Genomic DNA, 13,138 nt, shown 5'->3' with positions numbered 1-13,138 from the left:
TCCGGCCAAACTCCAAATAATAAAGTTGACTAACTGGGAGACTTCAACTTTGGCCACCGAGAAATCCTATCTCAGTCACGAGCTCCACGGGCACAACCTTCTCCTGTTGTTGCAAAACTGCTCTTCTGTACCCAACAAGGTGCCCAACAACAACCACTGTAGCTCCCCAAAATGAAATACTGATGTTACGATTCTTGTATAAAACAGTTCAATAATATCAATAATAAACATAAATAATGCACAAACATATATAAAATGAATTATGCAATGTATGAAACATGACTCAATAACAACATGAGAATATAAGCAAATAAATAGTACGACAACAACATGAGTAATGCTCGAACAACAACACATAAGGGAGCTGCATGACGCTGTCAAGTATGCAAGGTATATCGTGTTGTGTCCAATCAAATACCCAGGACTCGGCCTCTATACAGCTGATAACGATACAACCGGAAGGCACAATAAAGAATAATCTATAATGTCAATATTTCAAGTGCATATCACACAGAAAATATATCAAGAAAATAGACAATAATAATTTCGGTATCAGAGATAATTCAACTCGAAACCCGCCAGTTGATTTCGAAATAACCACATGTGCCAAGTATACAATATAACAATATGAAAGAGTCACAAGAATGATAGCATGAATGCCATAATATCATGTCATAAAAGATGTCAAATAATTTAACATAAAATCAACAAGGCATTTAACTCATATAACTTCACACATAACAACTATAAAACATATAAATATGTCTAAAATATAATTTATATGTTACTTTCGTATGTTACCGAACTGTAAGATACCTAAACCGACTTTAACCACAACAAGGTCAACTTTGATCTCATCGGTCTAATAAATAAGATAACATGTGCAATAAATTCACAATTCGTCAACAAAACTAAAATAATAAACATATTTCCCAAAAGTTACTAAAATTGATTTTATTTACTAAAAATCCAACTTATAAATTTAATTATCAAAACTTCCTCATAATATTCTAAATCTTTGACCAAGTAGCATATTATATCCAACAACTCGATTAAATTTATAACTTTCAACCAATGATATTTTATTAAATAATTATTGCTCAAATCAATTCCAACAATTCAGAAAATCAACTAAATAACCATAATTCAAAAATATAATCACACAATTAATATGATAGTAACTTTTTCCCATTTATCCCGGTTTTGCATATATATAGTTTTAAAACTTTTTGTAGAGTTTTAAAAAGTATATGATATTCAAACTTGACTTTTAAAAAACTCTACAAAAATCTATAAGTATTCAAAATGTCAATAGATAATTAATGACTCCAAGGAATTATATTAAATACAAAAACTAAAGCCTAAAATACAACTATAAAATTTCAAAAATGTATTTGATTCAATTTAAATATTTTGATTGACATTAATTGAAAAATATCTTAAACTCACGTACTCATTGTTAGTGTAATAATTGTCAATGTTGTGTATAACAATTGAAACATGATGCTTGAGCTGCTGTACGATTTAAAAGATTTGAGTTGCGCCTTATCACTAGCTATAGTTTTTGGTAAAAAAGCAAGCGCTCGGTCCTACAATTGGTATCAGGGCAAAGGTCACGAGTTCGATTCATATTGTTTGCAATGAGTGCATCAATTATTGAAAGAGAGATTGCTGTGTGCAATAATTGTCCTTCCTGGGTATAGCAATTGAAACGTGATGCTTGAGTTATTGTACGATTTAAAAGATTTGAGTTGCACAGTTACCACTAGCTATAGCTTTTGGTAAAACGGCAAGCGTTCGATCCTACACTCGCTTTCATTTCTATTAAAAATAATATCAATAAAAACATTAAATTTTCATTCTTCTCTCCTCCATATGTTCTCGAATCTGGCCAAATGTTCCTCTGGGTCTGCGTTGCCATCATAATACTTTATTTTGGCTGATTTAAAGTTCCTGGGAAGAGGTTCCCGGACAATGATCTCAGCAAACAGGCATCCCCTAGAGACGGCCCGGGAAGTGCCCTGATTCTCCAACTTTCCTTCCAGCACCTTCATCTTCTGTCTCAACTCCAACAACTCTTCTGCCACGATAGGAGATTTGGACCCGGCGCTGGATTCCTCGTCTTCTCCTCCCATCAAATCCTCCCTCATCTCCTGCTCCTGCTCATGCCCCTGTCTATCCCCGGGTGGTGTAACATGATGAGACACTTCTTTCCTGGCCATAGCTTGCTTTATGGCATCGGATACAATCTTTTGTAACTCCTCCGGGGTTAAAGTAATGAGATTTGGTCCAGTGTTATTAACACCGACTTGTCTTGAAGTATGCCCTCCATCATCCTGGGCGCGAGAATTACCTTGGTTGGTTCTTCTTGTACGAGCCATATCAACGTCTTGAACTCAAGTTTCCCACAGACGGCGCCAATGATGTAATCTCGCTGAAATGGGTGAGCCGGGTAAGAAGCTCCAACGGATTAGATCAACAATTTATAATGTTTGGGAATTTTGAGTGAGAATAATGGCTGTGGTAGCACCTGCAAACAATGAAAAGAACTCGTGAATGGGCGTCGGAGGGGTATCCGACGTAGCCACTCCGATGATAAAGTCAGCAGGTTGAAGATGAACACAAGCAATATTTGAGAGAAAATATGTGTAATGCTTTAGAGTTAAAAATTTTTTAGGCCCATTAAATGACATTAATACATGCTATTTATAATAAAAAATGGGGTAGGTACCTCGATTCTCGTGCCACCTACTAAGGGCATCCACAATGGGTGGGTGTTATAACACACACCAACTCATCAAAAAGCGTGGGGTCCACTGCCACATACTCATTATAACAACATATCTCTTTTACTCACATTCAAACTCATTATATATATGTCCCACAGTCCACTCATTACATAAATATGTTTTAAATATATTTTTACATTATTTAAATCATTATTCTAGTTTTAACGAGCATCTTAATTTTTAATAAAATAAATTTATTAATTTTAATAAATAATATTAACTTTTTTAAAAATATATGAAATTGAAATAGCAAAAATATATGAAATTGAAATCGAAAAAAAAGGTCAAAATTTAAAAATTTAAAAACAAAATTAAAATAATTCAAAACACGAGGGGCCGTCGTGTCAGCAAAGTAGCGACGAGACGGATGTTGAAAATCCGTCGCTAATAGCGACTGTTTTTCAAAAACCGTCGCAACCTGTCCAATTTTTTTTAAAAAATAAACTGACAGAGGGGCGTTCAAACAAATGAACGTCCCTCTCTCTCTCCTGTAACGCCCACTCACAATGGAGAGGGGATGTTAAATGAGTGTTATAACACCCATTTAACACCCCATTGTGGGTGCTCTAAGTATGGCAAGTCGGCTGCCCATACTTGTAGCTTCTGATGGCTTCTAGGACACTCCAAGCCCAAGTTGTTCTGACAGATTAGACGGCCTGTATCAATCATACTCGAGTGTGGCTCAATTCTCGAGATAGCCCGGGTAGTCGATTATCCGAGTATTTGGATGAGAGCTCGAGCTCTTGATGGTGCTCGGGTCATCGCTGAAATGACCCGGATCCTTATGAGGATATCACTTAACAATAAAATGCTACCAATAACTCGACAATTATGAAATTTTCATCCCGACAAGTAAAATCACTTAACATATTTTCAAAACAATTATTTATTAAAAAAATAAAACAATGCCATATATAAAATGATGCGACAATTGTTTCGTTTTGCTTAAATATTGAGACACGCTTCAAATTGCGATGCAAAATTTCTCTGAAGATTTCTACTTCCCAACAAATAATACAGACATATATAGTGTTTATTGTATAAATAATCAACTTTCCCCACTAAAAAATATTCAACATAAAAACGATAATACAAGAAAGCAACACGTACATATGATCACGAGAGAGAATATTGAACTTGAGGAATAAATTGAAGGGTAAAAACTTTAGGTCGAGCATCGATCAATTAGTCCACTGATCGTTGTATCGTTGAAATATATTTTATAATTAGTATGTCTCTTGTGAGACAATTGCACAGATTTTTTATCCGTAAAACGAATAAAACATAATAATTTTAGCATAGAAAATAATATTTTTCATATGTGACTTAAATAAGAGATTCGTCTAACAAAATTGATTTATAAAACCGTCTCACAAAAAATTTTGTGTTTTACAACAGATGGTGATAGTGGGATAGCATATGTTGATAGGTATGTGAAAAATGTAATTTATATATGTACATTAAATTATTCTTGAAAATACTAAACAGTCATTTTATTTAATTATTTTGTTTAATATAAAGTCGCAACCATTGATCTCCTCAGCAAGCATCACTTAATTAATTAAAGATTTATGCAATAAGGAAGGACTCTGGGTGAGACAACAACTAGGCAGCAGATGGGATAAGATTTTTTTTGTATAATCAAGAAAGAATGTGTCTCCAATAAAGTAACAAAGTTGGTGAAAAACTATATATCATTAACATTATTATAGTTCAGAAAAATAAATGTTATTTTTCCCCAATTTCAAAAGATTTATTATCACTCAATCAAAAAAAAAAAAAAAGGGATTTATAATCACTTACAACAATATGATTTTGTTCTAGATTTCTTCGATTTCAGATCTAAATTTGAGTCATGAACCTTTATTTCCCTTCCATGACCGAGAGATAACCTACCAATTAAATCATTTCAGCCTCGTTTTTTTTTTTTTTTATTAAACTGAAATGTCTCAAATATCTAAATTATTTATTTACTGAAATATTTTTCTTTTAATATTTTGTCTTTTACTTTTTCTTTTAATCTTTTTGTCTGTATCCGAAATTATAAATCCTCCTCGAGATACCCTGATCCAAGATCATTTAGATTTTGAAGTCTCATCCTTACCAATAAATCGAGGGATCTCAATAGGCCTGAGTATCATATGTATAGCTGTAGTTATTTAGATAAATAGAAAAGAGTAGGTACAATCTCATGAATCTTTATCTGTGAGACGGATCAACTCTACCGATATTCACAATAAAAAATAATATTTTTAGCATAAAAAATAATACTTTTTCATGGATGATCCAAATATGTTTTGATACAAAATGGATAAGCTTTTCCATCCTCTAAACTGGGACTATACTTACATTCTCTCCCTACCACGATTATATAATACGTCAACTTATATATATATATATATATATATACACACACGTCCAACTATTAGTTGCGTGCATATTTAATCAAATCAGGTAATTATATAAAATGATATGTGATTATATTAACTATTTTGACTCCAGAGTTCATCTTTGAGACGGTATTAAATCGAGAACGATATCAAAGTACGTATAGATGGTAATTACTATCAGCAACTTTATTGATGGATGGCAGACAATGATTTATGGTGGTGGCTGAGGCAGGTTTTGTTGAAAATTACAGATGGAAGGAAACTGCCGATACGCGGTTTTACACGGACGAATATATCCATTCATCGAGTTCTTTCCCCTCATTTAGATATCATCCATTCATCGAGTTCTTTCTCTCATCATATAACATTTGAGTGTTTAGTTCTATAATATTTGAAAGGTATTTGTTCTCCCGAATTAAGAGTGTCATAAAATATTATAATGGATTTTTTTTTTATCTTGTCCGTGGTTTTTACCCTTATAATTTTAAGAGTTTTCCACGTAAATCTCGATGTCCAGTTTTATATTTTATTTTCATATTATTATATCAACTTGCAATACGTGAGACCAACTACATCCATGTATATTATTGCCAGTGTATCAAAGGTGAAGATTACTTGGCTATGTGCTCAAATGCATAGTCGTTTGTAATGATCAATGCCTTGAGGTTGTCCTCAGTGACTCCACACATGCTTTCTTGCACGGTCAACATTTACTAATCATAATTAATAGTTGATTTCCGCCCACAATAGAGAATACCACAAATTTTTTTTATTCAACCTGTTGATAATAAAACTAAAATAAAGAATAGCAAAAAATGTAAACCCCAAGTATAGTTGGGATGCTATGGTAGGACGAACACCTACCAAAAAGTCATATGTTCAATTCTTTTTGTGTCTATCTTCCCAATTTGAGCCTGCCGTATTGAGCCGATCAACGTGATTCATATTGAGCCGATCAACGTGATTTGCAGACTATTGTGTTGATCTTTTGGGTATATCCAGAACCCATAAAAAATAATAATAAAAAAACAAAATATATCATGATAAAATGATTATGTGATTCGGTCCTAATTTTTTGGATTTCCTATATATATATATATATATATATCAAACATGCAGTAAAGAATCTTGCGATTCACGGTAGGCATAACTTGAAATCCAAATCTTCGGTGAAGAGAATTAAAATCGTTAATGCCGAACATGGAGCCGTGAGCGTATACATAGAAAGCGTGTTAATTTCTTTCTTAAGTTCTCTAAAGTCAAAAGTATCCTGGTTGTGGTTTCATAATCGGCAAGCAATGGCAATCATATTTTATTTGAATCGACACCACCACCATCAAATGCTTGTAAGAAATTTTTCATACTTTACCACGAGCTACATTCTATGTCTTCGACAGAGTAAAAATTGGAAAGCTATTGTTTCTCAAAACTTACAGTTGCAATAGATGCTACAGATTTTGTTGATCCTCGTATTCGTGCCTCACTACGGTCATCTACGTCCAGCCTCTCTGAAAACATAGCAAGGCTAGAAAATCATCACTCCTTCGCCAACTTTTAATAATCTTTTGACAACAAATGGTAGGATTTCAAGCAGTGCTATTGAAATGGCTCGAGAGGAAATCCGTAAGCTTTTGAAATGGATGCTCTGAGAGTCTATTGGCTGGATGGCTGCAATCTTTTCCACAGAAACACACATTCAAGTCTTCTTATGTGTCATTCCTTTTGAGTTATAGGCACCTTCCAATATTCTAATGACATCAGCAAAGAACTTATTCCTGGAGAGTTGAATCAAAAACAGAAAACAAAACCCAAGTTCTTAAGAGAGATTATGAGCTGAAATGTGGCACAAAGATCGAATTATGAAGTTATATAATTTGAATTACACCAATTGACATGATCTGAAGCTTTCAGTACAATAACGCATGTTCAATCCTAAAACTGATATAAAATCCAAGAACAAGCATTCGCGTCCCATAAGGTGAAATTATAGTAATTATCAGGAAATGGGATTGTCTCATGAGGTGGAATTATAGCAATTATTAGGAAATGGGAATATGGACCCCGGTAATTTCCTCCCAGTCTCGTGTGGTTCGTCTATGTAGTGCAATGATTAACACGCGGTATAAGGGTATTCTACAATTTAAAATAGTTGAGTTATATCATTACCAGTTACATACTAAATTTTTTGGTATAAAGGTATATGCTCTATCATACAAAACTTCAGGTCGCTTTTAGAGTGAAGGATTTGGATTTGAGGAATATTTGAACGATGAAATTTAAATTACTCTTTGTTGGGATGAATTTGATATCTACTCCAATAAAACAAAAAATCACTAGTTGGGATTTGAATCCATTGTCAAGTGAAATTTACCAAACCACTCAATGGATTTGTTATTACGAATTTGAAATCCCTCAATCCAAATGCAACCTTACAGAAATTTATTTTTGTAACCCATGTAATCCAAGAAGGTAAGAATGAAACAACGTACCTTTTCAACATTTTCGCAGAGATGCTGATCATCATTTTCCTTCTTGTCATCCTCTGAATCAGCCCCATCACCATTCACAATAAAGTCATTAAGTGGACTGGCTTCTTTAATTACTTTCCCGTTTGTTACTTGAATTTCTTTAGCTACTGTTTCCTTGCTTTTTCTTTTCTCTTCCTCTCTTTGTCGTCTTCTCTGGTCTTCTTCCTCTTTCAATCGTTTAAACCTGGACAATGTAGTACAAGCAAGACAAAAATAACATAATCTGACCATAAACAAAATATTGATTATCAGGTAAACTACAAATTTTAAACCTTTCACCAGGACGAAGCCCTTCTGGCGCAAACTTCTCGTCTTTCTCAACTACCTTAGAGGCTGTGGGAGATGCTTCAGACATTGACTTAAAGGATTGGGATTTTTCTTTCTTTACCATGTCATCACTAATTTGCTTGACAGTATTTTTCGCACCACCAAATTTCCGTAGCCAAACTTGTTGAGCGGTACTTAGTATGTTGTTTGTTAGCCTAAAATTACACATGCCAAATTATTATTTACATCGTAAAAATGAAAACAATATGGTAATGGCCTAAAAATGATCAAGGAAGAGAAAAGGGGAAACTTTCACACAAAATCAGTCACCCCAAAAAGTAATTGGGCACTTACCAGTAGAGACTTAAGCCAGAAGGAACTGATAAAGAGAAATAGCCTATCATCAAGGGTAGCAATTTGGTTATGGCTTGGGAATTCTTTACGTTTGGATCGTTGCTCTGAAAGTGGTTAAAGAAAAATCCCCGTCAAATCTAAATTTGTAATCACAACCTTACAGGATTTCAATTTTTAGACTCCTAAGTAATTTTAGCAGGTCATGTAGTAAGAAATCGAAGCTGCAACACAAGAAAATTGAAAAAAAGAAGCAAACCATCCGATCAGACAGTGAGTTGTGATCTAAATTTCCACCACACAACACTGAAGTATGTAAACACAAAAGCCAGAACAGCTTATTAATTCTATTTGAAAAATAACTAAATAAATATATATTGCCAGTGAGACAAACCTGTTGAGGTTGTATAATCTGTATAGAGATATATTGAGTGGCAATCAGGAGCACAGGTAAAACGAGATATGACAATGTATCTGACCATCCAAGTGGAGGATGACCATCCTACGATGAAAAAGAGGACAATGTATCATTTCCAATCTAACATACCAAGGCCTGAACGGACACCACTTAAAGTATGAAAAGAGTACAGCGCATGTTAGCATAGGATTTTATAAGAAAGGTGTAACAGAATCACAAAGAACACGGTTTAAAGTAAATCATCTAATACTTGTAATTCTATTCAATAAAGAAGTTGGGTAGTACGATTCCAGCAAGTAAGATGCAACCTGCGAACTTGACTCATTTGTAAAATAAGGTTGATTATTGTTAACATTCACCTAATACACTTCTTAAAGTTAATATTCTGACAAACTGTTTTTGAAGTAACTAAACCATCAATGTAAAATGGGAAGGATGATAGATTGTCTTACAATGAATGGGAAAAGCCAAGTTGTGCCCCCACCAGTTTGTCTAGCAGCAATGGTCGTTGGGCCAGATAGAGAGGGTATCCAAAAGAAGCCTTCCGTTAAAAGTCCCTACATGTTACATCAACATTCCCGTCAAGACATTAACATTGTAGGGTAGAGTGAGTAGATAAAAACTAGAAAAAAATTGGAAAAAGAAAGGAGGGATGGATTAGATGGTAGTAAAATTTACCTCATCTGCCACATTTGAAAGCGCTCTATAAAGCCCAATCCATATTGGGATGGTGGCAAGTGTAGGAAGACATCCTGGTGCAAACAAAAAGAAGAAGGGAAAGAAATTTAGAACCGCAAAGTATGTATGTAATGGTAAACATAGCAAACAACTCAATGTTCATATACAAGTACAATTACAGCAGAATTGAGTATGCTAAACATAGATTATAAAAATTTACTATATTCCTAATGTACTATAAAAAAAGAGAGTTCTAGCATTCGGTTTAGTACCTGCGAGTGGATTTACACCAGCTAATTTATATAATCGAGCCGTTTCAAGTTGAATCCTCTCCTGCAAAGAAAGCAACAGAAAAGAAAATGACTATAGGTATCTAAGGAAAAATTTACTGGTAGCAAAAATACTGATATTAGGTCAATCAACCTTCATCGACTAAGTTTTAACAAATCTAAGGATCTTGCCATCTAGATTTTTTTACTATTAAAGAAAAACTAACAAGCTCACTATTTAGATCACAAAGTAATGATACTCAGAAGGATAAACAGTGACCTGATCCCCTGCATATCGTTCCTGAATAGCTTTAATTTGAGGTCCCAAAGACTGCATTGCCATCGTTGATTCCACCTGAACATCACAGTTTCTGAAAGCACTTAGTGGAGATTGCTTAAAGCTAGTAAGTCACACAGGCAAAGTGAGAAAACATTTCACTCAGAGAGACTAATCAGCAGCAAACAAAGTGACTCCATACACACAATATGTTTCAAACCATAAGCCCATAGCAGATTGAAGTAACCTGTTTCTTTGTCAAAGGAAATGTGGCAGCTTTAACAAGTACAGTCAGTAAGATGATTGCAAAACCATATGCATAGGGAACGTGTAGAGTAGAAAGCCCATCTTTCAGAACCTGTGATACAACAAAACCTATGTTAAATTTTTGATAAAAAATAATCTTTTTCTAGTCAATAAACTAACCAACAACACATATAAACAGTCAACATGAAATGATTTTGGTTTAATACTCAATAATCCAATGGTTAGAACTGATGCATTTCACGTAGATTCCATTTAAATTTGATTAATCAATATAAATACTTAAATATTTGACAGAGAACACGGTTCCCTCAATGAACCAACATCCTTCTCCTGCAAGCTTAAAATTATCGCACATAAAGCTTAAAAATTCCAACAGTACCATCAAATCAAGAGTTCATTAACCCAAAAAGAAAATCTCAAATCCTTCCATATACCTTGTCAAAAACCCCAACTTCCTCTCCAATAACCCGAAAAAACTTTTATTTGCACAAATTCACAACTTTATGTTTCAACTCACTTCTATATAGTAGCTCACGTCCAAACTCCAAACAATCACGTTCACATACCACAAACAAAAAAGAAGATGGAAAAGCAAATAAAAATCAGAACTTTTCCCGTTCATAAGTTTCTAGACGCGAGACAACAAATTTAACAATCAAAACTAGAACAAACCTTCAACACAGCCTCCATGGCATTAGTAATCCCAGAAAGCCAGTCACTACTCTGCTTTGTAGTAGCAGCTCCATCAACTGTATTTAAAGAATTATTAACTGCAGAATCAGCAATAGTATAAAGAAGCCCTTCAACTCTCCCAAACAAGTCCTTAATCACCAGCTCAGTATTGTCCGGGTCAGGAAATGGAACCTGACCCAATCCAAAACGGGTCACCCCAAGATTTCCCCTCAAAAAGGGTCTCTGAATCTTGAAATCACTGAAACGGGTTCCGGGTAGAACCGGGCTCGGAGTTCTTGTTCTGCCTGGAAATGGAGATGCAACTAAATTTGGGCCGATTGAATACAAGAAAAATGACATCTTCTTCCCTTATTTGTGCGTCGGGTATATGAATCTGAATTCTTGAAGCCCAATAAATTACTTCGATAATCTTGGAGAAAGTTGGGATTTTGGAACACGTGGGAAGAAGGGTTTGCCTTCAAAAAATCCGTTTGCCCAGGACACAACACTACACAATAAACGCCTATACGCCTGTATGTTTATATCTTGAACCCACAAATAAACGTGGTCTCTCGAAGGAACTTTAAAGGGAATATTACAGAACTCTTTCAACTGTTGAGTGTAAGAATTGACACTCAATAAAAGGTCAGTCATAATTTTCACAGACAACTTTTTTGAATTTGGCTTCGTAATTATTATTAAAAGTAAAAATCCGTCTCACATAATTTTATGAATCGTATTTTGTGAGACGAATATTTTATTTACGTCATTCATAAAAAAACTTACTTTTTATGCTAAGATTATTACTTTTTATTGTGAATATCCGTGAGTTTGATCTGTATCACAGATAAATATTCGTGAGACCATCTCACGTTTACTCGTTATTAAATCTCAATACAAACTAGTGTCTGGCATGTCGATCTATGCATACATATTTACGGTTAAATTAAAAAATATAGATAAAAATAGAAAAATATTTTATTATGATATATTAGTTATATATTACTTACAAATATACTGAAATATGTTTTATGATATTTTTGTTAAATGAAAATAATTTTTTTATTAAAACAATATCATAATACTAAAATTAGTTATTTAAGTCTCTCGATATTAAAACTAGCGTAGATATAGATTTCTTTTATTAAAACAATATCATAATACTAAAATAGAAAAATATTTAGGATTGTTTCGTTCGATCATCTTTTTGATCTGAACGTTGGCTTGTTTTCTCGTTATTATGGATCCAGATGAAATCTCTCGTCTAGTTGAAGCGATGAAACTCTCTCCACCAAAGCCAAACGAGACTATTCTATTGGATGATTCAGAGATACACATGGGAAATGAGCGACTATCTACGTGCTTGGTGGCTAAGGTCCATTCGCCTAAAGCAATAAATAGAGACACCTTCCGACAGCAGATGCCCCGGATCCTCCAAGCATCGAGGAAGATCAATATCGAGGCTATGGGGGACAATATATTTGTGTGCGACTTCAATTCCCAACGAGACAGACACCGGGCACTCACGGATGGCCCTTGGAATTTCTTCCGTAGTCTGGTGATTTTTAAGGAACCCGTGGGTTGGAAAAATCCAACTGACATGGTTTTTGACGAGATAGGGATCTGGGTTCAATGCCATAATCTTCCATTGGCCTTCATGCAAGGGGAACTCCTGCACAAAGTGGGACGTCATATTGGCCGAGTAGAAGAGGTGGACTCGGGTGAAAATGGACTTTTCTTGGGCCGTTTTGCGAGAATTCGGGTATGAATAAATATTGCTCAACCTTTAATGAAATTTATTCGTATAAAGGCTAGGGGAGTGGAGGAAGAAATTATAGTTTTGCTGATATACGAGCGCTTACCGGACTTCTGCTATGCATGTGGACGAATTGGACATACGGTTCGGGATTGTGATGATAGTGGGGCTGATAAAACCACCCACGCATATGGAATTTGGCTACGTGCTTCGACACACATCGGTCGCGGAAGAAAAAACTTACCCCGTAAAGATAATTCTTCCCCTAATCCCGATGAGGGCCCTTTGCCTGAAGCCACTGGGGATGAGGAAAATATTGAAGAAGGTAATATGGATTCAGAAAGCCAAGCACTTGTGACAACAAACACACCATCGGGCAGTGCCCTGCTGAGCACTCATCTGCCGACCATTGACATTTCGAACGAGAAGACCTCAGAGGAGCCAAAACTTATTGTTGCCACTACAAAGCAATGGAA

General features: G+C 34.8%; 1 protein-coding gene across 1 annotated transcript; it reads right to left on the bottom strand.

The window, feature by feature from the left end:
* Window positions 1-6,520: 6,520 nt before the first annotated feature.
* LOC142524378 (ALBINO3-like protein 1, chloroplastic) lies at window positions 6,521-11,505 on the bottom strand. Its single transcript, XM_075628337.1, has 11 exons — window positions 10,907-11,505; window positions 10,215-10,325; window positions 9,971-10,045; window positions 9,694-9,754; window positions 9,422-9,495; window positions 9,196-9,300; window positions 8,720-8,827; window positions 8,329-8,432; window positions 7,980-8,189; window positions 7,669-7,891; window positions 6,521-6,954 (listed from the first exon to the last, which is right to left on the bottom strand). The coding sequence occupies exons 1-11, from the start codon at window positions 11,264-11,266 to the stop codon at window positions 6,949-6,951; spliced, it is 1,437 nt and encodes a 478-aa protein (XP_075484452.1). The 5' UTR covers window positions 11,267-11,505; the 3' UTR covers window positions 6,521-6,948.
* Between the last annotated feature and the right edge of the window lie 1,633 nt (window positions 11,506-13,138).

The sequence above is a fragment of the Primulina tabacum genome, chromosome 14 (genome assembly GCF_025594145.1).
Source record: "Primulina tabacum isolate GXHZ01 chromosome 14, ASM2559414v2, whole genome shotgun sequence".
NCBI lineage: Eukaryota > Viridiplantae > Streptophyta > Magnoliopsida > Lamiales > Gesneriaceae > Primulina > Primulina tabacum.
Note: the sequence above shows the minus strand (reverse complement) of the source record. Positions and strands in the feature narration are given on the sequence as shown.